At 33.8% G+C, this 26,036-nt stretch overlaps 1 protein-coding gene across 1 annotated transcript; it reads right to left on the bottom strand.

The window, feature by feature from the left end:
• Positions 1–886: 886 nt before the first annotated feature.
• Positions 887–25,923, bottom strand: LOC124097454 (coiled-coil domain-containing protein 34-like). The gene is made up of 7 exons (XM_046451955.2): positions 25,738–25,923; positions 25,466–25,653; positions 20,250–20,388; positions 13,539–13,646; positions 4,377–4,538; positions 3,687–3,828; positions 887–1,824 (listed from the first exon to the last, which is right to left on the bottom strand). The coding sequence occupies exons 1-7, from the start codon at positions 25,921–25,923 to the stop codon at positions 1,613–1,615; spliced, it is 1,137 nt and encodes a 378-aa protein (XP_046307911.1). The 3' UTR covers positions 887–1,612.
• Positions 25,924–26,036: the final 113 nt, after the last annotated feature.

Below are 26,036 nucleotides of genomic sequence, written 5' to 3'. Positions count from 1 at the left end.
CCTAAGCAACTTAGTGAGACAATGTCTCAAAATAAAAAAAAAAGTAAAAAGGGCTATGGATGTGTCTTCGTAGTAAAGCACCTGTAGGTTCAATCCCCAGTACTAAAAAAAGAGAAAGAATAAAATTCAAACTACTGATATCTATTGATCTCAGGATAATACCTCTCTCTCTCTCTCTCTCTCTCTCTCTCTCTCTCTCTCTCTCTCTCTCTCTCTCTCTCACACACACACACACACACACACACAGAGTTATATAAAGCCAAAATTGCTTTTATAGAGAAAATGCACATATATTTTTTAACAGAAAAATATTGCTACCCTGAAAAATTCTACATTTTCTCTATAAAGGGAAATTTACTCAAATAGAATGATTAACTGGAAGTATCATTATTTTAGGAGTTCTAAGAAATATGGTCAAGGGTCACAAGGGCCAAAAACATAGCTCAGCATAGCTCAGTGAGTGTGAGGCTCTAGGTTCAATCCTTAGTACCGCACAAAAACAAACAAACAAACTAAACCAAATCTCACCAACATTTTGACTAAAACAAACCCTACTGATTGCTAACAAATTGTTCTATGCTTAGAAGTGCATTTTTCTAAAGTTGTGATTACATGAATACACTTAAAAAAATTCTGTTGTCCTTGCATTGTTCAACATACTACCTGATCACCAGAAACTTGGCCGGTGACTAATCTGGAAAAAAATATGGAATATATTCTAAATAGAAATCACTTTCAAATGAATAAATTTTCATATCTGTCTCAGGCCCTAAAAAAAGATAACAGGCTTTTCCTAAAAAGTATATTTAATAAAATTTAATACAAATTGTGTGCTATTTTAGTAATCACTTCAACTTTTATACTTAAAATGTGTTTATGAATAAGATCTGTGATTTCAACCTCAGCAACATAAACTTGACAATTAACCTTTCAATATTAAAAAATAATGCAATGACAATCCCAATTTCAAAGCTAACAAAGAAGTACAATTAATGTATAAGTATTTTTACAAAGTAAAGCACAATATTACTAAGGTCTCAAGATGATGACACATCAATTTAAGATGCAGAGCATAAAACAATGTATTTAGATTTTCCTTTGGAAGTCCCAACTCTTATATCTGTAACAAAAGAAACTTTTACTCAGTTATTTAAAATATCAAAAATGGGAAAAGTATACTAAAAGACATCAACAAAGACTGTTTTTGATTATTCTTGGTTTCTAACCCATTTAGAAAAGCATGCAGTTTAGAAATGCATATTTAGACAAATTAATCTTAATGTTATGTTCTTGAACATAAACATCAGCAAACAATATAGAGTATGAAATAATACAGGAAAAAATTTCGGTTTTATGGGTATTACAGTGTGGTTTTAATACAAGCTAAACATAAGCAAAATTGTTAGATTTATCATGCAAAACAATATGCCAAGATCAATCTTAAAAGAAAAACCAAAACATAAAAAATACCTTTCTCAATTAATCATTTAGACTCCATATAAAATACAAAAATAATCACATCAAGTACTAACTTGCTGATTGAGAGGTAAAAAATCTTTTTGATTTCAAAATTAAGTAGCTTTAGGTAAAAGCATAGTATTTTCCACATATACTATCTTTCCATTTTGCACAGAGTTCCAAGGCAGAGATTGCTTCTGGCTTTATGAATTACCAGAGATGACCTGTGTGGCTGACCTATCACAGGTCTTTTATTCTTCTTTCCTGATAGATCCTTAGCTTCTTTGGGAGGTGGCATATGAATTGGTTTCCATGGAATTGAATTACAAAAGGCTGGTTCTGGATAGGAAGTTCCACTGTAAAAACCTACAATCATTGAAAAATCAGAACAAAACAAAACAACTAAACTTCTTGAGAACAATTACTTATTTTAAAATTCCTAGAAAATGTTAAACTGTCAAAAAGGCGAACTCTCACTGACACACCAAGCTAATCTGAATACTTTTAAAAAACTAACACTTTCAAATATAGCAATGTAGTAAAAGATAATTCTGAGAAGCCAAAAAATAGTTAAAACATATACAAAAAATAATGCTGAGAACCCAAATAATATTGTTAAAATCTATGCAAATAATAATACCTGCAAAGTTTTTAATATGGAATTAATTTCAGAACCATAAAATTGAATAAAACCTTCATTTTCTTAACCCTGTCTAGGAAATGACTTATTTGTGAACTAGTTTCCCTTGTCAGAGACTAAAATTTACAGAAAAATTTATTTTGCTTATACAGTTAAAGTGAATCAAGATTTTTGTTTAGAACCAGGGAATTTTGATTTATTGTTATTCAAATTAATAAGATTTCACAGAATCAGTGTAATTTTATTACTAATTAGAGAGCATCTTTTGATGAACATACTGTTTAAAAATTGTGATGCCTGACAATAATAACTATGTGAAGGTAGAACATTCTGTAAATTATCTTCCAATCCTTTGGTCATTATAGGCACACAAATTCCTTTATTTCATAATTTATAAAAATGATAGGATAAAGAATAAAGACTTAAGGGAAGTACAGCATGTAGACAAATATGATGCTTATTAGAATGAAGGGAAGGGATGGGGATAGGAAAAGAAAAAGAGTGAAATGAATTTAAAATAATTTTCATATGATGTATATAATTGCACCATCATGTACATCCATAAGAATGGTATGTCCCATATTTGTTTAGTTATATCAAAATGAATTCTACAGTCATGTGTAACTAAAGAGAACCAATAAAATAAAAAAGAATTAAACTCATTTAAAAAGCAAAGTAATTTAATAAAATAGTCCATTGTTTTAGCAATTAATTTCTAGTCAATATGTATATTCCCAACTAAAGTCTTAGCTTTACTATCTAATCATTAGGTTAAAATCACTGCTTATTGACCTTTTTTTTAAGCAAGAAAGAAAGAGTGAAAGGGAGGGTGGCAGGGAGGAAGGTGGGGGTAGGAGGAGGAGGAGAAGGAGAACGAAGAAGCCATCCTCAGTAGCTAAAATGGATAATGGATGACCTCTATGACATATAAGAGAGGCCTAATCCTGACAGCAGGAATGTGTCTTTCAGACCCTGGCAGTGTCAACACACACTTCACCAAGATGGTCAAAACAAAGTCTGGAATATGTTCCATTGTGTGAACAAAACAGAATGGGAGTATTTTTAATAATAAATCATTTAAACAAGTGAAGGCAGCTGTCATCAAGGTATGAGCTTTCAACCTAAAGCACAACGAAAAACATGCAATGCCATTTATCATCAGACCAAGCCTAAAGGCCAATTGGTTCTGTTAGATCATGTGCTATCTATATCCCACCCTGTAAAAATAATGTGCCAAAGACACTGGAAGCTCTGCCTTAGAGAAGGTTAGAAAAAGGGTAGGCAAGATGAACCATTAAAAACATCCTGAGTAAGGCTTTTTCATCCAAGAATGTAAGAGCACTACCAGGGATGCTAGCAATTGAACCCAGGTCTGTATGCATGCTAAGGACATGCTCTGTGACTGAACTACAATTCCATTCCTGAGAATTTAACTTATTTCCAAATGTTAGAAATCATTGCTTAAAAGTGTAAGTTTGCAGTTCTACAACCATTTTATAAGTTTCTATTTCTGTGAAAAAGAAACAAAATGTATAAAATTTGCTTTTGCAAACCATACTTATGTAAGCCACATAACATTAAAACTAACTTGTAAGTTTTCCATTGGCATACCCATAGCTCTTTACAGCTGGACGAGGTTTACTTTTTGCATTTTCCAACCATTCCTTAAAATTTTTATCTGCTATTTCCTTTTTCTCTTGTAATTTGGCTTGCCGTTGTTTTTCTTTTTCCTTAAAATGACAAGACCAAAGCATTCCCAAGGATATTCTATAACTAAACTTTCCATTCAAATTCTACTGAGTCTTTTCTCCCAGTTGTTTCCTCTCTCAATGGCTTACTGGCCACAATATTGAATTATATTTCTATAATTTGAGAGTAAAATTGAACATGATCAGGGATGTGATATTAATGTGTCTTCCTCTAAACAATAAGATATCAAACCCAAGAAAAAGAAAGGAATCCACCTTCTTTTTAAAGTAATTTTTTATACAGTAACATGACTAGATAAAAGTATATTGAAAAAATATTTAAAACAACTAACAATAATTTTGAATATGACTGAAAAATATATAGGCTTATTGAAATTACTCAATGTAAGGAAACCAAAAATACAAATTCATTTTGAAGCTTAAAGACAGCATAATATAAGTAAGGATAGTTTCATATCTTTATGCTATGATACGGTCAATTTTCTAATCATATACTTTTTTCTAAAATATAGTTGGCACCTATGAACACCAAAAACATATATTCTAACTGGCTACTTTAATAAAAATACCTTTTCTTTCTTCTTCTTCTTCTCACATTCTTCAGCAATTTTTTTCTTTAACCATTCTTGATATTTTTCTTTTGCTTTTTCTTGCAAATGTTCTTTCTCTAGTTCTTTTGCTGCTTTCCCCTCCATTTCTTTATTCATTTTTTGTTCTCTTTCTTTCCTTTTCTTAAATAAAAATAGAAATTTTAATTGAAATACCTGTAATTATTCTCACATAAGGAAGGATTGTTATATGCAATAATTTTCTAAACTTCTATTATTCTTAAAATAAGTGGTGTAACAGTGGTTGGCACAACGTGGTTTATGAGAATATATAACATGAGAATATATAATTACCTGTTCAATGTCAATAACAGGTAGTTACTGCTTGGCTGTAAGTTTCATTAGGACACTGACAAAGATCTTGCTCACCAACATATACCTGCGACTGGGATAGTACTGAGTAAATAACAGGTGCTCAATAAATACTGTTTAAATAAATTAGTGAATAAATATTACTATCTGTTAGACTGCTGAATCCTAGTATTTTTAATGGATGTTTACCGTCATGTATATAAACATTTCCTAGATAGACAATTTGTCAATACAAATACTTGGATAAGTATTCACAAAAAGTGTGTTATAGAGTTCAAATGAATAATGCCTGCTGAAGATTGCATATAAGGACATAATTGGGCAAATATTTAGGTATACTGTTTTATATAGATCAGAGGTTTGCAAACAAGGCTAAATGTCAAATTCGGCCCACAGGCCATCTGTATTTGTAAACAACATTTTATGTAAGTATGGCCAACTCATTTTGCTTATACATTTGTATATGGTTTCTTTTATTCTACAATAGCAAAGTTGAATAGTTGCCACAGAGACTGCATGGGCAGAAAACCTGAGATGTTTAAGATCTGGCCCTTTTCAGAAAAAAAAAAATAATTTTTGACATAGAATATAACTCAATGCTTTTCTTCTCCTTACTCAAATGATAACCTACCAACTGTAGTTAAATTTTAAATAAATAATGGCATGGAGAGTTCACTTTATCAAAGTTTTAGAAATTAACCTGAAAGGTATAAAAGGAATATGGAATACAAATGTATATACATGTCAGTTTTCATGGAGAAAAGAAAGATGATCCCAAAAGAGAAATTCCTTCCCTGAAAGTATCTTGTAAAATACTGTAATATAAATTAACACCCAATTAATAAACATCAGTTACATACAATATATGTCCTGTTCAGTGCTGAGCAGCACAAGCAAGTCTTGAAAATCAGGGCTTGCACCATTCCTCAAGTTGATATATTTCTTTCTTGCCGTGCAGCCAATAGCTGTGAAAAGGAATCTTTTCATAACAAAACCTCAGTAGCCAATGGAACAATAATGGGTTTTAATTACTCCTCACTGACAGAAAATCTACAAACTGAAAATGGTCTTGGAATATATCTCTCTTAATCTGTATGATTTATGACTCTTCTGCCTAACCTCACCAGCAAGAAATCATCCAGTCCCTACAATGTTTTCAATGACAGAAACTAACACTTCATTGGTATCTATATCTCACACTATTCTATGTACTTTATTATACATATGGACCATCAGTTGATTTTTACAATCCCAGTATGAGGTAGGTACTATTATTATCCTATTTACAAAGGAGGAAAGGAAGGCACAAGAGGGTAAGTAATTTGTCTAAGATCACACAGTAAGTAGTAGATCACTATAGATCACAAAGACTTCAAAATGGAGGAATGCTAAAAATAATGTTATGCCAAAAATTTTAAACCAAAGTGAAATGTCAAAACTTCTTAAAACATACTACTTCTCAAAATTAATTCAAGAAGAAATAGTATCTGGATAACCATTTATTATAAAAAATTCAAAATTTAAAAATTTACCACAAAGTACTCTAGCTTCTGATAGCTTCATTGATAGTTTGCAATGTACATTTAAGGAAGAAATAATACGAAATGACTACACAAATTAATTTTATGTTACAAGATAATATCAGAAACAAGGCAAGATAACTGCTCTATAGCCCAAAATGTGAAATAATTAGAAATGCATGTAACAAATGATGCATAATACCATCATTAAAAACTAAATAAAACTGATGAGAAATAAGAAAAATAAATGGAAAGAAAAACATATTCATAGATTTTAAATTTGATATTACTAAGAGCCATTTTCTCCAAAACGATCTACACATTTAACAAAATCCCAATAGTGCCAGGCAATATTCAAGCAGGCATAATTAGCAAATCTGATAATCAGATGCTGAATTACATATAGAAAGGTGCAAAGGAACTAAAATAAGTTTGGAAAAGAAGACAAAAGTTGATTTATATATCTATTTTTTAAAAACTATAAGTTCAATAATTATAGAGCTGTAGTAACAAGTTATTACTGCTGACACAGGATATAAATCAATAGAAGAGAATAGAATTCAGAAATAGATCTATATGATGTGTGTGTGTGTGTGTGTGTGGGTGTGTGTGTATCGTCAATTGATTTTAAACAAAGTGCCAAGGTAATTTGATAGGGAAAGGATTATCTATTCAATTAACAGTGGAACAATTGAATATATGTATGCAAATGAATGAACCCCAACCTTTAACTCAACCAGATATTAAAATGAACTCAAAATAAACATACAGGTAAAGCTGAAGTTATAACTTCTAGAAGAAAACGATAAATATTTTATATACTCTTGAATTACACAATGTTTCTTAAATAAAGACATACAAACCATAACCATAAAAGAAAAAATTAAATATGGAATATTGTCAAAATTTAAAACTTGTGTTCTTTAAGTTGGGCACAGAGGTGCGTGCCTATAATCCCAGGAGGCTGAAGCAGGAGGATCACAAGTTCAAGGCCAGCCTCAGCAACTTAGGGAGGCCCTACAAAATTTAGCAAGATTGTGTCTCAAAAAAAAAGGATGGGGATATATCTAAGTGGTAAAGTCTACATGGGTTAAATCCCCAGGGAAGGAAGGAAGGAAGGAAGGAAGGAAGGAAGATCATTCTGCTCTTTAAAATATAGTATTCAGAAAAATTAAATGGGCCATGAGTGATGGCATACACCTGTAATCCCAATGACTCAGCAGACTGAGGCAGGAGGATTTCAATTTCAAAGTCAGCCTCAGCAATTTAGCAAGGCCCTCCTAAGCCACTTAGTAAGAACCTGTCTCAAAACAAAAAATAAAGAAACTGGCTGGAGATGTGACTCAGTAGTTAAAAATCCCTGGATTTAGTCCTTGGCAAAAAAAAAGAAAGAAAAAAAATTAAATGGGAGAAAATATTTGCAATGCATTTATCTGACATTGGACTTGTGGTCTGAATATATAAAGAATTCAAAGACTGGGGATTAGCTCATTGATAGGTGCTAGACTAGCCTGAGTGAGGCCCTGAGTTCAATCCCCAGCACCACATTAAAAAAAGAAAAGAAAAAGTGAAGAGAAATGTACAAAATTCACCCAGTGTCACATGTACCTATATTCCCAGCTACTTGGGAGACTCAGACAAGAGGATCACCTGACAAGCCCAGGAATTTGAGGTCAACCGGGATAACAAAGTGATATCACCGAAATCCTCATCTCAAAAAAAAAAAAAAGAAAAAAGAAAGAAAAGAAAGAATAATTCCTACATGTCTTTTGATGGAGAAAGGAGACTTGTTGAGGACTGAACCCAGAGCCTGCTAAGCATGCTCTCTGCCACTAAGTTTTACTCAACCGTGAATTCTTACAAATTCTTATATCTTAATAAGAAGTCATATAACCCCTTCAAAAAATGGGCAAAAGACTTAAACTGACACAAAACAAATCCAAAAGAAGCTAACAACAAATGTAGCTCAGTTGTAGAATGCTGCCTACTATGGTCAACAAGTATAATAAACTGAATTATGTCCCTTCACCTCCTATGTTGAAGGCCTATCTCCCAGTGTGAGGAGATAAAACCTTCCAATAGTAAATCAAACTTTAATGAGGTCTTAATCCAATAAGACTGAAGTCCTTTAAAGAGGAAAATACACCAAAGATATGTGTGCACAGAGAAAAAGCCAGAAGACAAGCCATCTGCAGGCCAGAGACCTAAAGAGAATCCAAACCTGCAGACACCTTCATCTTGATTTCCAGTCTCTGGGATGTGAGAAAATTTTCTGTTGTTTAAACCACCCAAGTCTGTGGTATTTGGTTATGGCATCACTGAAAGACTAATACAATGAGCTTATAAAAAGATGCGAAACAGCATTAGATCTCATGGAAATGAAAATTAAAACAATGGCATATACTATACACACACTGGAAGAACAAAAATGAAAGACTGACATTACCAGGTTTGCCAAAGATGTAAAATATTTGGAACTTTTATACAATAGTCATAAGAATATAAATTGGTATAAGCACCTTAGAAAATACTTTGGCAATTTCTCATAAACACATTCTTACCACATAGCCCAGCAATTCAGCTCCTAAACATTTACCCAAAACAAATGAAAACAAATGTCCACAAAAGACTTGTATATAAATGGTCAGATAATTTTATTCATAATATCTCCTAATGGAAAACAATCCACTGACCATCAACTAGTGAATGGATAAACAATTTGTGCTATTCCATGGGAGACTACTCATCAATAAAAATGAATTAACAATATATGAAATATCAGGATATATTTAAAAACAAAAGAAGTCCAACACAAAGAAGTCCAACAATTCTTTAATTCTGCTTTTAAGAAAGTATAGAAAGTACAATCTTATATACAGAATAGAAAGATAACCAAGATATTTAGAGCTGGGGCTGGCTATGGGAAGGGGAATGGGGGTTGGATGTGAAGGGAACTTTCCGGAGTGATGAAAATGTTGTATTATCTTGAGTGTGGTGCTTATTAATCATACAGGTACGTACATCTGTCAAACTCATAAACTTAAAATAGGTGTATTTTATTGCACAGCAGGCAGTCAGAATAGTCACTGCTACTGAGAGAGCAGTCAGCCATTAAGTGGCTTCGGATTTTCTAGCACACTGGTTCTATATCGCAGAGGACAATAATTAATCTTCCTTTTCTAAAATGGTGCCCTGAAAGAACCTTTGTTTCTTACAAGTAAAAGAAATGAACAACTGGCTACTTAAAGTTTTTGATTTTCTATTTTAATTCCTCTAATAGGGCCTACTTGGCACATAGAAAAAGCTAAGTAAACATTTGTTGAAAGCATGAATGATACACTGATAACAGTGTTATCAATCATACACCTTATTGATTTGAATTAAGTCTTTCAAATAAAATATCAGTGTGTTTTGAGAATTAAAAACAATTTTATTTTTAAATAACTTTTTAAAACACTGAAAGTAGAGGCCTTTTTCAAAATTTGTATTAATGTGTAAAAAAATTAATCTGGAAAATAAATAGCATAGCAACACAAATATTAAGTGTACTCAATGAGATAAGCCATTTGTTTTAAAAGGATTTTACAATTTACAGTCATATTAGAAGAAAGCAATCTTACTAATGTATACATAAATTCTTTTGTCTGATTTTTTGATAAAACACAGTGAAAATGACTTAGAGAAAATAGCAGCCCAAGATAACAACTAAAATGAAGCTGGAGGCAGCAGAGGACCACACACCATGAAATGTAAACAGAAAGCTAGATGCCAGACAGGAAGAGAAGAACCAGGAGAGCAGTCTTTACAAATACAGGTAAATGTAACTAAGGCTGAATAAGAAATCTGATAGTTTTTAAGGAAAAAAAAAAAAAGGAGGGATCAATTATTCTTTAACATGCACAAGAATGCTGCAGAATAGGTAAATTAATTTTTCAGGGTTCATCTCTGAATCATTTTCTACCTTATGGAATCTTGCTTTCAATAATTAGTGATTTATGTCATGGCGAGCCACCTACTCCAAAAGAATTTTTTCCTCAAAAATAATTGGATTAGGTCTACTACCACTAACTAAAACAGTGAATATATATCATGTATCCCTCAGAAGTATCTTACATTCTTAGAAAAACAACAATTATGTTTGATTGGCATGGTAAAAATTAGCTTAATGAAGTTAGAAGATAAGAGAAAGCTTCTAGAGGAGAGAGCACACCATACATGGAGAACTATTTTCATATAAACTTCAAAAAGGTGTCAACCAAAATTTTGTAATGGTCATATAGACTTATTTTTATTGTGACATTTATTCAAAGTACTCTTTTGGGGATGAAGTAAATAAACACAATCCATAGTAATTGATTTCTAAACAAACACAATCCAAGTAAGGATCAAATACTTTTATGGTTATAATACACACACACATACACACAGACACCTCTCTAACCAATTTCCTTCTTCTAATGCCTGGATGATGACGATTATGTTATCTTCAACTTACTGAAATTATTTGATACTCATAATAATATCACTTGGCATCAGATTCAACAATAGGTAAGGACAAAAACTATAATTAAAAATTTAAAACTTTTTCCTATAATTTGAGCATTTATCTAAATTCATAGTTATATTTTAATAATAAAATCAGTATCATTCTAAACATACAAAATCACAATTAAAAAAAATGATAGCAGAGTAAATTTTTTTTAAATGGGGGTTGGGGGGCAGTATTAGGGATTCCACTGAAGCCCTCGTGCATGCTAGATAAGCAGTCTATCACAGAGCTACACCCTCCCCTAGACCTTTTTTCATTTCATTTTGAGTCAGGGTCTCAGAAAATTGCCCAGACTGGCCTCAACTTTGTGATTCTCCCATCTCAGCTTCTGAAGTAGTTGGAGTCAACAGGCATGTGCCACCATACCCAGCTATTTTAAAATTTCTAATGTGTCAGGTTGGGGTTGTGGCTCAGTGGCGGAGCACTTGCCTTGTACATGTGAGGCACTGAGTTCGATCCTCAGCACCATATAAAAATAAATAAACAAAATAAAGACCTTTTTTAAAAAAAATTCTAATGTGTGATCCAACATAAGAATGTATTAAAATTGAAAGTAGGGATATGAAGGAGAGCTCAATGGTTGCATGCTAGCCTAACATGCTTAAGGCCATGGGTTCAATTAGCACCACAAATTAAAAAGTAATAATAATAATAACAACAACAACAACAAGAATAAAATTGAAAGGAAGAATAGGAATATAGCTCAGTGGTAAAACCCAGCATGAGTGAAAACCTAGTTTTGATCCCCAGCACTGCAAAAAAAAAAAAAAGAAAAAAGAAAATTCATTCACTCATTCAATTAACAAATGCTTACTATATACAAAGAATTATAAACCTTGTAATGGATAAAAAATAATATAAAAAAGAATTCTTGTTCTTAAGGATCTTAAAATTACCAGAAAGCAAAGGGATATACATACTACAAAATAGCCATTTTTTTCTTTTTTATAAAACACACAAAATACAAAGCATCATATGATAAAGTGCTATAAAAGTTAATATAAATTGAACAAAAATTCACAGGAAAGAATCTCTAACATGTGAACAGCCAATCTGCATGAAGGAAATAATCTGAGTTGGATGACAAATGGAAAAGTAGAACAGAGGATATGATGAGATCCCATCCTGATAAAATATCATATGTAAAAATTAGGAAATGAAAAATAGTAAGAAGATAAGTATTCTCAAAATTTCTCAAGAATACATACTCTTGAGGCCTGGGCAGTACAGCCGAAAGCTCAAGATTTCTAGGAAATTTATTTGTATCTTAAAAATAATGTAAAAAAATTTAGTGCTCTCTTAGTATATGCAAGGCCCTGGGTTTGATCATCAACACTTTGAAAAATAAAATAAAAATAAAACTTACAGTCTACTTCTTTATATACCTATGTTTGCTTTACTATAAAAATATAACATTTTCCTCTCAAAAAATTTCCAGTAAAACTAATACTCCAAGAAGATGGGGGGCGGCTGTGATTATCTTGTGTGTGCTCCCTAAATAATCCCAGTAAAAAGAAACAGCATAGAATAAAGAGAAAACAGATGGTAGACGTGGCTGAAATGCTACTTTGGCTCAGGGAATAGAGTGGAGACTCCTTAACCAGTCAGTCTAGAGTTGTTAAAATCTCAGTCAGAAGATAGTACAGGTGTGGAACATGAAAAAATTTTTTTAGACTTAAGGAATGACAGTCAGATCTATTCAACAAAGATTAATCTGGCAGAGACATACAGGAAGGGTTTATTCATTTGACAAATATTCCTGGGTACCTCTAATGTATGGTAATGGAAAAGCTATTGGAGAACTGAAAAAAAAGAAGCAAAATTCCTGATCTTGTAAGAACTTATATCCTAGTGTGGAGAAGTAAACAATAAAGTTGAAAGAAGTAATGAGACCATTCAGAAAATAAAAGAGAAGCAGCAATTATATATAGTAAAGGAGGGGATGTTTTGGAGCAACAGAATTCTTATTATTCTTAGGTGACTGAAGACACAGTAGAAGTAATAGAAATAAAGGAATAATAGGAAAGAGTCTATGAAGAGGAATAGGGCAAAGGTACTTTTTTTTAGGTGTACACATTTGGAGTTGCCTGCTGACCTAATGGATAGAAATCCAAGACTCAAAAAATTCAAGTCTAAAGATTCAGACTTGGTAGGGCTGGTGTCATAGCTCAGTGGCAGAGCGCTTGCCTAGCACATGTGAGGTGCTGGGTTCCATCTTCAGCACCACATAAAAATAAATAAATACAATAAAGGTACTGTGTCCATATACAACTAAAAAAATATATTAAAAAATATTTAGAATTGCTGAATGCAGGCAGACACTAGTAGAGGTCACAGGGACAGAAAAGAACAAAATTAGAGGGCATCCAGGCTCTGTAGTGCATGCCTTTAATCCCAGTGACTCAAGGGGACTAAGGCAGGAGGATGGCAAGTTAGAGGCAGTCTCAGCAACTTAGTGAGACCCTGTTTCAAAATAAAATAAAAAGGGCAGAGATGTAGTTCAGTGGTAAAGTATGCCTGGGCTCAATCCTTAGTACCCAAAACAAAAGAAGAGTAAAGGGCAAAGGGCAGAAGACAGAGACTTGATAAATATTCATGAGGGTAGGGGTAAAAAACAAAAGCAAAACCCCAAAGAAGAAAGAACCTAAGAGAAATATAAGAAAAACCTAGCTAAGGACTAATTGGAAGAAAGACTTTGAAAAGAGATGTTAGGATATGTGCATGCATTTTTTTCCTTTTTACCTGTTCATTCTTTTTCTGAACCCATTCCTTGTGCTTTTCTTCAGCAATTATCTTTCTTTTTTCACGTTCTTCCATTTTTTTTCTTTTTTCTAGTTGTTGATTTAATTCCTGTGGATTTCATTTAAACAAAAGGCAATGTTTAATGGAAGTACCCAAATCACATATTTTAAAAAAGGCTGAGCTTAACCAAATTAAACAAGAATATAGTTTCCATTATAGAATATATACCACTACTGATAATAACTTACTTAAGTAACTAGTCTACAATGAAAGAAAGCATTGGTAAAAAGTATAAGTCATTTTTTAGAAATGCAAATAATTGCTTGGCAGCAAAACACTAGTTTCTTAGACTAAACTTCAGCTAAATTACCCTCATTGAAATCAACTTTCCCACACATAAATTTTGGCACCACTGTAAGCTACTGGCAGTAGCTCAAGAGAATTGCAACTTTTTTTTTACAGTTATAAAAAGCTTCAAGATTCTTGCTGAAGATAAAGAATAGGAATTAAGTAATCCCTAAATTAAAATTTTAATTCAGAGTTACACCAAAGAAGAAATGTAAAGAAGGTAATCAGTTTTCCATAGAGAAAAAAAGAATCAGAGTTTTCTTCACAGATTTTATAGCTGCTGGGATATAAAACAAAACCACATTCATACCCCAGATTATTTAACTGCCTTGCTGTCACCAGAATCTACATGTCTGGGCATTTCCTCAGGAGAAAGAATGTGGAAGGTATGGCCAAATAAAACTACAAGTTGAATGCCACCACTCTGTCACTCATCAGCTAAATTATGGCATTAGTTGAGAAAGCTGTTCAAACTAGACTTCTCTAGGACTCTACAATCATAATTACTGGTTAGTTTTCTTCCTTCCTTAGATACTAATAATCAGATACATTTATGAATCTTCCATTGGTCCCCCTTTCTCCTTCCCATCTTTCCTTTCTCCCCAAACACTTACCTCAATGGGCAATTTTCCAACTCTCAGGTTAATTCCAGGGTCTTAAATGAAGATAAAACTTTACACCAAGAACATATTTTTTTTACACTTTAGAAAAACTAATCAAAAGATACTTGCTTACCATGACTTCTGATCTTAAAATTCCACTGCAAAGAAAATAGTTGCCCTATCTCGCTTAGAAAATCTTCAAACTTTGAAATACCCTATTCCACAAAACAAATATCCACCTTGATAGGATTCTTCACTACCTCATAGCTATTATTCCTTCATTACTCACTCAATACACTTTAATTGAGTGCCTGATATTGATCTAACAAGAACTGTGTGTGTACACACACACACACACACACACACACACACACACACATACACACACAGAAAGATGAAATCCTAGAAGTCTCTCATCTAATCTTTTCTGTATATACCAAAGAATAAAGTGCTACACTGTGAGTTACTGGGTATAAAAACAGGAATTTGGAGAAAAGAACGAAAAGGGAAGACAAAGAGAAATGGTTTGAACCAGGATAGTCAGAAATGAGCACTTTCTTAAAATAGTGAGAGAAGATGACTTTAAAAGAAGTGAAAGATGTGGGTGGGGATGATAATTAATTTAAAGTGTGGTACTAATTTCCTCTTTAGATAGAAAGAGGTTTTTTGAAGACAGAGTAAATTGAACACTATGATGAAGAATACAAGTCAAAAGGGATGATTTAGAGCTCTTATTAAGACTGAAGGCTGAGTTTGAAATGATCAGTACTATTCTGAGGGAGATTGACTAGGTTACTACAATATACTCTATAAGGGGAAGACAGTCTGGATTTGTGCCAGAAAACAAGTAAAAGGAGAAACACACAGAGTGTGTGGGGGTGTGCAGATACGCATGTGTATTATATGTATATACATGTGTATAAATATACATATAGTAAAAGGCTAGATATAAATCTGACAACTATACATTTGAAATTTTCCAAACTAGTTCTAAATTTTCTTTTAAAGAAAAGTTTAAATGTATGATTAAGCATAATTGATTATATTTATATACTTTTTAAGAGTCTTCCGGTAACTCAAAAGGTGGAAAATTAAGATGTTGCATTACTATTTTATGAATGCCAAATTTTAGTTAATGTTGATATAGGGGATAATAAAGAAAAGATCCAAAAGAACCTAGAAAATGCTACCACTGACCTGAATAGTACTGTATTCTTAGAATGTCTAAGTATTTGCCTACCTAGAATATACATCACATTCTCAGATACTACCCTCTCTTCCAAGGCTAGCTCCTCTTAGAATTTCCCATGCTGAATGGCTCCATCTGTTCACCACCGGGGCAGGCCTCCTCCAGGATATAGCAGGAGTCTTCTTTCCAAAAGCCCCTGCGTGGTCTTCTGGTACACCACTGAATTTCAACAGGATTTTAGCTATTTTCCCATAGAGTAAACATTTGGTTATGGAAAACCAAACTCCAAAGAGGGTCCTAAACATGCATCATTATTTCAATACATTTGCCTATTTTCAAATAATATTTTACTATTGAAGGTAACAAAAACAAAAACAAAAAACAAACTGACAATTTTGAGTTTCACCAACTCTATATCCTACCCTATTCCTTCCTTAAGGGCTGATAAATTAAATAGCTGAAGATTAAATGGTGAGGTTAAAAAAAAAAAAAAAAAAAAAAAAAAGGAAAAAAGTACCTGGACTAGTCACAAAATAAATAATTTTTATAATTTTGAACAGATTATATTAAGACAAATGTTAAAAATTAGAATTAGCCAAAGACCACAGAGAACTTAGAAGAATTAAAGAATTATTTTAAATAATAAAAATGTAAATATATTTAATAACCTACAAAACAAATATGCTAGTTTGCATAATGTCAATGTTAATTTTCAGTGTTTACCATGTTTATCATTTCAACAATATTACAAATGTATAACATTTTTAATAGGGTAACTATAAAGGGTTAAAACAATTTTTTAACTCAATCTCACAGAGATGTCTAAAACAAATTTAAATGTCTGTTACTGAAATCAAATTTATGAATGAAATGAGCTTTTTAATGATTCAACTATCCTTTAAGTTTTCCTTTAAGTGGGGCATGGTGGCACTCGCCAGTAATCCCAGCAGCTCAAGAGGCTGAGGCAGGAGGATTACTAGTTCAAAGCAATCAGCAACTTAGTGAGGCCCCCAGTAATTTAGTGAGACCCTGTTTCTAAATAAACTACAAAAAAGGACTGGAGATGTGACTCAGTGGTTAAGTGCCACTGCGTGGTACTGAAAAAAAAAAATTCCCTTTAAATGTTAAAGGAAAAAAATAAGAAAGCAAGAATAAGTTCAAAAGCAAATACTAAGTCTGATCTATTTATTTCTAAAACATTTCTTGATATCGTGGAAAAAGAACATAAATTGGAAATCTAAAGAACTTAATACCAGTTCCAGCTCTGCCACTAACCGAAACCTTGGCAAAGTTACTTCTCTGGCCTTCATGCTTCTTAGCTTTTATAAGGATCTGAAATGAACCATTCCTTATGGTCAAAAATCTGTGCTTTTAATGACATGGTTTGAAAGCAAATTAGGGAATAGAGTAAATAAGGACAGAAAAATAAGGGAAAGCATGACTTAGGAAATAAAGAGAAAGGCATGAAAATCCAAATAGATTTTGGCTAAAGTTTATATGATAAGCCATCTTCTAATTCTGTATTGTTTTCTACCAATATCATCAGTCCCCCAACATGAAATGTCTCTTGTATATCCTGCAAAAGCAAACTGATCCTACTTCCAATGGAAGTACCTCCAATTTAAACTTTCTGGATGACAGAAGTTAAACATTATTTCTGCAGAAAGCTATGATAGTTTTTAGCAGTATTCTTTAAAAGAAAAAAATAAATAAATAAAGTTTTCACTCAAAAGAAATAAAATATAAAGACCATAACAGCTCAAAATAAGCTAACAAAATATTGAGTAGATGACCCATATGTTATGATTGATAGGTACAATTCCTTGATGACTGATAGGCAAGATTCATTCAAAAATATCTTAATTGCTTCAAAGTTAAGTAATGAAGTAGTCCCAAGAAATGTCAAATTACTCAAAACATGAAAAGGCTTTAATCCATACAAATAATTATACCGTTCTATATGCTTAATGGTTGTGGTAAGGGCTTTATATTTATTATTTTAATCCATTCTTGAAACAAATCTTCAGAGTAGTTATTATATACTTTCATATGTAATAACTAACTCGTATTGAGTTCTTTCTATATAGTAGGCCATATCCTGATATTCATTTAGACCTCATAATAACACTAAGAGGTAAATATTATTCTCCCCCTTTCACTGATAAAGTGACTCTCCTTACAAGTGACTTCTATAGTAGCTAGAAAAAATGCAAATGAACTCTGCTTTACCACTAACTTACTCTACCAGTGTTTTCCAAGTTGTGAGTCTAAAATCAATTTAACAGATTATAATTGACTTTCATAAAAAAGAATACCATGTTTTGAATAAATTAAGATACTTTTTCAAATATATATGTATATATACATCTATGCATAGGTTTCTATTTATGTTCAACATGAAAAAAATAGATTTCTCACTGTGAACAAATATTTTTCAAAAACACTACACAAGGACTGATGAACATTGGTAGAACCCTTGCCTAGCATGTGCAGGGCTCTGGGTTTGATCCCTAGCACTCCAAGAAAAAAAGAAGCAAGAAAAATAAAAGCCACACTAAACATTGGAACTAGTAATGTTAAAAGAATTAGTAATGTTAAAATCTAAAGTTGAGGTAAAGGGAAGAGTCTGGGATCTCAAAAATAAACATTAATTCTGAAAACAAATTAAAAAAAAAAAAAAACCTTTTCCAAAGGCTATGACTAGCAATGATAGAAATGCTAATACCAATAAAAAACAAAATCAGCTATCTTTATACTTTGTTTCATTTAATCCTCACAAAAATCCTATGACAGGTACTATTTTTCCCACCTTGTCCAGATGGGGAAACTGAAGTATAAAAGTCTAAATAACTTGGCTAAGATCACCCAGCAAGTAAAAAGACTAGAACTAGAGCTTTTATTAAGCCTGGCTGAAACCAAACCACAAAGTCTTTTTCAAGCCCTGTGCTTGCTAAGAGGAAATAAGTACTACTCTCACAGTGTACATTTCCAGGAATAAATCTGTATTCTAGAATACAAAGTATCATGTAAAAGGGAAATGCTAGAATATACTAATTTACACAATCATTTGAATCATTCCAAGTCTCCTGAACAGATGATTGCCTACCTGGTAGAAACCCATCACAAAAATAACAACTAGTTTCAAAAGCAATATGAAAAATTTCAAGGAAGATCATAAAGGGCAAAGAAAGTACAAAGCTTTAGTCCCCATGATTTTTTATAATAACATGGTTACTAACAGACTAGAATAAACTAAAATATCCAACCATAGTGTACCAGTTTAGTATATTTTAATATACATTAATACATGTTAAATATACTTTAATAATAAGCAGTCTTTTTCTTTTCTTTGCTTTTCTTTTTTCTTTTTTTTTTTTTTTCTTTTTGTGGTGCTGGGGATTGAACCCAGAGCATTGTGTATGAGAGGCAAGCACTATACCAAATGAGCTATATCCCCAGCCAATAATAAGCAATCATTTTAAAGTGATGTTGAAAAATATTTAATGAGGGCTGGGGTATAGCTCAGTGGTATCGTGTTTTCCTAGCAAGCACAAAGCCTTGGGTTAGATCCCCAATGCCACTCCAAAAAATAAAAAATAAAACATAAAATGACATGGAAATATATTAATAATATAACAGGCAAAAAAAAAACAGATTGAAAAAGATTGAAACTATTTCATTAAAAACAAGAAGTATCTTTCACCATTTCTGTGATGAAAAGAAATCAGAGAGTGAGTCTGGATAGGGAGCTTAGGACATGGCAAGTTATACAAATCTATTTACTTGCTAGGGCACATGCTCTTTGGTAGGTAGAATAGATTCCTGTCTCTATTTCAATTTTTCTCTTCTTTCTTAAAACTTTTCCTGAGTATATAGTTGAATTTACCTAAGTGCAAAATTCTATTGTATACATTCTAGATATACATTTGTACATATAATCAGCCCTCTGTATCCATGGGTTCTGCAACCATGGATTTAATCAAGCCTAGATTGAAAATACGCCAAAAAAAATTACTGTGCCTATACTGAGCAGGGACACATTGTTTTCTTGTCATTATGCTGTAAGCAATACAGTATAATAACTACTTTGGTAGTGTTCACATTGTGTTAGGTGATATAAGTAATCTAGAAAAGATTAAAAGTAGATGGGGAGATATATATACGTTAAATGCCTTTATATAGAAAGACTTGAGCATTGAGTATTTTGGAATCCAAGAAAGTCCTGGAACCAAACCTCTTGGATACTTAGGATGACTGTTTTTATTTTAAAAAAATTTACGTAGAAGAAAGTCTAGAAGGCTATATTCCATAATATTAACAAAGATTATTATTAGGTGGTGAAATTAAAAGAGCTTTTCATTTTCTTAATTATATTTAGCTATATTTTCTGAATGTTCTTCTAATGAACATACTGCTTCTATAATTAGATTTATTAAAATTGATATAGTAAACAAATACAAACAAATGCACACACATTGTTTTCAGGAACAATAAGATTAACATTTTAATTTACAACAGCAACTCTACTCTGTGAGCTCAGAATCAAATAGAAAGAATACTGTCTAGTTGTACCTCCAGAGCTTTCTGTTGCAGCCGGTCACGTTCTTCTTTTTCTTTGCCAACAAACCACACCTCCCATGGTGTCAGGCTGCTTTCTCCTAAGTGCACCTGTTTCTGTTCTTCTTGGTTATCTTCTGATTCAACTTTACTGCTATGAAAGAAAGGATACTGTAGAACTTGTACACGAAATACTTCTCTTACTAGTCAAAAATCATTTAACTATACAATGAAAACAAAATCTAACATCATATTTTCGATACTGTTATTTTAAAAACATGAATCAATTATATAAAGCAAAAATATGAAAAATCAGGAAAAGGAAATCTAATTTTGAATGACTTTACTCATTTAGTTATGCCACTCCCTTCAAAAACCAAATTATTTAAAAACCCAATGGAATAACTTGAGCCCAGCCTATGTGCCTCAAGGTCACTTGAGGAAATTATTTATTTCTAAAATTTTATTTTTTTTATTCCTAAAAATTCTATCTATACAAGTAATCACTAATTACTACTAGTACACATAATCTTTTGTAGGTGTGTGTGTGGTACCAGGGGTTGAACCCAGGGCCTTAGACATGCCCCTGAACTATATCTCCAGCCCCACTACCACATACACACATATACACATAACTTTAATCAGATCCTGGGGCAGACCTTTCCCTTTCCCTCCCTTATATAGCATAGAAAAAAAAGTAATGTGTACATATATACCGAGAGAATGATAAAAAGCAAATAATTTAATAATTAGGAATTCTGGATAAAGGATGAATAGAAGTTTTTTATATTCTTTTTTCTTTAAATTTGAAATTATTTTGAAATAGAAAGCTATAGAAAAAATATACCCTTCTCTTTTTCAGTGCTGGCAATCGAAGCCAGAGCCTCATGCATGTTAAGTATACTCTGTACCAACTGAGCTACACCCACAACTGCTGTGGCCCTTCTCTCCTTCAACATTTAATATTTTGTTTGACGACCTTTTGCCAGTTCTTAGAGTATACAAGACTCTCCAATCTGGTTATCTCTTATTGTCCTCATTTCCACTTTGTACCTTCTGTCAGTCTGACTCTTCCGGGTATACAGAAAATTAACTATATGAGTAAATAAAGAACAGAAGGACTTGGCTGGATACATAAGCCTCACAAAACTTATGGAAAACTTAACAATCAGCACTCATGGATAGGAAGATTGTTCAGTACCCAACACAGCTCCAGGGGCGAGTTTATTATATAGACTCAGGTGTGTTTATCTTCAACATTGTTCCTTCTAACAAATAATTGCCTTACAACTGCTTTGTACCACTTTTTCTATCTCATAGATTCAGTTTCCCTAATTTTTTTGGGGGGGGGTTTATGTTATTTAATCATCCATTCATGTCTTTACAGAACTTGTATTCTAAGTGGAAAAGAGACATTGTTAATATATTATTTCTTAGGCACATCTTTCCTTTTCAGTCTTGCATTATGATCTCATCTGTTCTCAGCTTCAACTATCACTATATGCTGGTGATATCTGGATCAGCTATTCTGGGCCAGATCTCTATCTTAGAGATTTTTTTAGACTTATTTCCAACCATTTGATAGACAGATCCATGATATTGAACTCAGTCAGTTGAAAAAAAAAAAAATCTAAGCATTTTCCAGCATCCACCCCCCTCTTTCTTCCCCACTAAGAAAAAGTTTACTCCTCTTATAATCCTAAGTGAATGTTACCACCATCCACCCAGTTACCTAATCCAGAAATCCAGATCTGACTCCACCCGCTCCCCCCTCCATGTCTGACTCCCCCTACCCTCATGCCCATATAATCACTGGTCATGTCAATTCTACATCCTTCAATTTTCTCAAGTGATTCTCTTCTCCAACCTTTCAATCACTCCAAACATAAACAGTCTCTAGCCTTCCCTTTTAAATCATTCTCTAAACCTATTGCCAGATTTGCCCCTCCAATGCATCCTTTTAACATGTAACTTCTCATCTCAAAGTTCTTCAGGGGCCCATTTGCGCAAAGGATGAAATCCAAACTCCTTAGCCTGATATCCATAAATTGACTCCTGTCTTTCTTTTCATAAATGGGTGATCCAGACTCTACATTTCAGTCATGTTGAACTTCTGTGGGTTGGTAAATGCATTATGGTGTTGTGCTCTGCAGCTTTTGCCTAAAACTGAAATGCCTTTCCTCACCTCCACATATGGCCAGATTAAGAGTTTACTTTTGTGAGTAAAACAGCCTGGGGATAAAATCTGTATCTGCTTCTTCCTAGCTTGTGCACATATTTAAATTTCTTTAAAAAAGAGATCTCATCTGTAAAATGGAGATGACAGGAGTAGCTGCATGAAGAAGCTAAAGCATTTAGTATAGTTCTGGGTCCTCAGTAAGTATATGGTATGCCATTTATTATAATTATTACTATAACTAACTCCTATTCTTCCTTCAAGATTTTATTCTGATACTATATTGTCTGGGAAACTTTCTAAAAACTTCTGGATTAACTGCCTTGGGTTTCCTGTCACTGATCTCCCTCTGCCACAGGCCATGAGTTCCTTAAAGAAAAGAACATGAATGAATGAATGAATGAATGAATGAATAAATAAGAACATGGCTGGTTGTGATAGCTTAGACCTGTAATCCCAGCAATGTAGGAGGCTGAGACAGGAGGATTGTAAGCTTGAGGCCAGCCTGGAAAAATTAAAAGGTTTAGGGCTGTAGATTAGTAGGCTATAGATTAAAGCACCTTGGATTCAATCCCCAGTACTGGAAAAAAAAAAAAAAAAAAAAAGGAAAGAAGAAAACCAAATAGGTCTTGACTGAGGGTCTAGATTATGAAACACTGCTGAAAGAAGAAATTAGTCAAATCAGTTTTTTTTTTTTTTTAGATAACACTTTACTTCCTGCCTTAACATTTTTAGCAAACATGTTCAAAATGTATAGCATATAAACTACAGGTATACCCATAATAAAGAAAGGCTTCATAATTAGCTATTTATGACAAGAAACTTATTAAGGCACAACTTTCCTAACTGTAGTTATATGAAAGTCAGAAAAGAACTAAATAGATAAGCAGTAGGCCCAAAGCATATTATAAAAGACTCCAGAAAAATACTTTTCATTATCTTGTCTTGAGGTCATCTTTGATCATCTTCTCAATCCCAGCCAATACACTTGAAGGTCAATCCATCTTTTAAGCATAAGTCTATTTGTACTGAAAATTATCTTGAGGGATTGGGGTGTGGCTGAGTGGCATAATGCTTGCCTAGCATGTATGAGGCCCAGCACACACACAAATCTGAGCACATAGAGATATGTGCAGCCAATGCCTGAGTCTATCTCAAAGAAGCCTTACTCTAATGGTATGCCATAATTAGATGTAGCTGGTAAGGGACAGAGAGGCATAAAATCCCAGAGCTCTTGGTTTCTCTTTACAGAGGATGCTGATAGCCCAAAACAATGGCTGGGCTATGACTCAGGCTGCCTTCCCTCATCTCATCCCATACAAACTATCCAGAACAACAACTAAAGGAACACAGTAATCTAAAAAAAAAAGAAGAAGTGCTAGTTTTTCTGAACCATTTGAAAATAATCATGGTATCTAACTATTCTCCAAGAAGGAGAAACAGGAATTCATTCAACACATATTTATTGAGTACCTAATTAGAATCTGACACTTGCCACACACAAGACCTAACAAATTCTCTTTCTAGACCCACATCCTCAGTATTCTTTTGACTCATGGGGAATGAAATGTGCTTAGGCAGCCTTAGCCCTATTAGCTCATTCAGGCTTTGGGTGAGATATAGATAGGTCTGGCTCCTCCCTTGGCAGGTTCAGTTTGATTAGCATTTTGGCTTGTGGAAGCTAATGCAGGGTCTCAGTAGTTGAGCTGCAGTTTTTCATGGCATTTATTCCTCAGGCTGATAAACTATGTCTACATTGTTTAGTCCTGTTAATACCTCAGAAGGTATTTCACACATCTTTAAAATTCATTTTAAAAATATCTAATACCCACTAAGTCCTAAAGAATCCCTACAAAACATAGTTGAAAATGGTCTCCTAAAACCCTACCTCTTACCACTGAGTCTATGGGGTTAATATGAGATGCCTCTTTCTTGTTTTTTCAAGCAGCCTGGACAGCCTGCATGGTTACTCTTCCTGGTTTCCATTTCCACCAACATACCTCTCATCTTTAAAAGAGTAACTTTTGTAACCATGTATGGGTCATTTCAGATGGTTCCACATTCCATTCATTCATTCCTTATACAGAGAGGGGCCATCTTGTCACTTACACATAAAGTATGGGTTCTCTGGTCTGCATTTTTTTAGATCTCCTGTATTGTTCCTTATATAGTTTGATGATTAGAAACTTGTAAATTGGCTTCTGAAGATGATGTTTACCCCAAAATAGACCTACATTATTATAGTGATAGGCCTTTTGCTTCTATTTCTATACACCCTAAAATAGTCATGCTGTATAAGAGGGAACCTGATCAGTTTACCTCACTACTAGGCCCAGGTCTGCTAATAAGTTGGTGTATGCCTTTGAGTCAGACTTTTTATTTGTGTTCTGTGATGCAGTTTTATCACATGTAAAATGAGTGGACTGAGCTGGGCTTTAATTTAATAAAATCTTGTATATTTTATTTATGGTCCCCAGTACCTAAACTAATATATGGCAAAAAATAGATGTTTGCTGACTGAATCTCTGTAGAAATAAACATTATGATGGTTTTTAATAATCCCTTTGCTTCAAATATTCTTTGATACAACAATAACTATTCCACTGAAAGTTCGTCCTCAGATGAGACACAACCCTGCCTCTGCATGCTGTGGTGGACTAATCTCTGTGCTTCAGCTCTTTACACTATTACAACCTACTACATAAAACACATTTTGGAACTAAGATTATGGACAAGAGTTCTTCAGTTCACCATCTGGATTTTTGAGGATTCGTAAAACTCCTGAAATAGAAGCAGTTTTGTGTGTTGGAGACTATATACGGGTCATTTTTAAGGAAACTGAGATAGCAGCAATTAAAGGGCTAAGAATCAGAAAACATGTCATCTTTAAGAAATGGCCCAGGACTCTCTGCAGAAAGGGCTGCATTTAAGGATGCAGGCGCCTGCTCAGCCTCTAAGGTGGAAGACAGGAGATTGTTTTGGTTTGCTGAAGGTACTTGGAAGGGTCCAAGGAACCTTGGGACCGGTTGTATCGGTCGGGCAGTCTCAGGTTTACCTGGCGCGCCCTGGTAACTCCGTTCCTCTCAGGCTCAACACCTCGGCCTCTACGTCATGGGCATCTTCGTCCACATCTTCGTCATCCTCTCCGTCACCATGTTTATCGTCAAACGAGAAGCTCTGGTGGCCGAGGGGAGACAACAGTGACATGGTGGAATTGCTGCAGCTCTGAGGCAGCGGCGACCATCAGATAGACGTCGCCACCACCCCAGCCTCTGCCCCCGGGGACCCTTCATGAGGACGGAGAAGGAGGCCATGGAGGCCTCAGACTCGGAACTGCAGTCCAGAGAGAACAGGATGCCGGGAGGGGAAGAAGCAACACTCCACTGCCACACATCCTGCATCTAGCCCGCCAAGTTCAAACCGGCAGCGCTGCAGCGTGGACATGCTCTCCCAGCAGGCCCCGCGCATGTTGGGCCCGGCCAATCCGGGCCGGCCCCGGTGCCGCGTTGCCATGGCGACGCAAGGAGGACGAGAGGGCTGTGTCTGGGCCTATAGAGCGTGGCTTCCTCTCTGTCTGCCCTTCTTCCTGTGTCTGGAAGGTGCCTGTTGCTTGTGAACTTATTCAA

The sequence above is a fragment of the Marmota monax genome, unplaced genomic scaffold (assembly GCF_021218885.2).
Source record: "Marmota monax isolate L192 unplaced genomic scaffold, Marmota_monax_Labrador192_F-V1.1 WCK01_AAM20220418_F8-fsc01244, whole genome shotgun sequence".
Classification (NCBI taxonomy): domain Eukaryota; kingdom Metazoa; phylum Chordata; class Mammalia; order Rodentia; family Sciuridae; genus Marmota; species Marmota monax.
This window is presented reverse-complemented; position numbering and strand designations above follow the sequence as displayed.

Excerpts from the sequence above, each read along its gene's own strand:
- LOC124097454 (XM_046451955.2), bottom strand. The coding sequence starts at position 25,923 with ATGGCAACGCGGCACCGGGGCCGGCCCGGATTGGCCGGGCCCAACATG. Across the intron at positions 13,647-20,249 it reads TGCAACAGAAAGCTCTGGAG|GAATTAAATCAACAACTAGA; the intron begins GTACAACTAGAC and ends TGAAATCCACAG. Across the intron at positions 3,829-4,376 it reads AGAAGAAGAAGAAAGAAAAG|GAAAAAGAAAAACAACGGCA; the intron begins GTATTTTTATTA and ends TGTCATTTTAAG.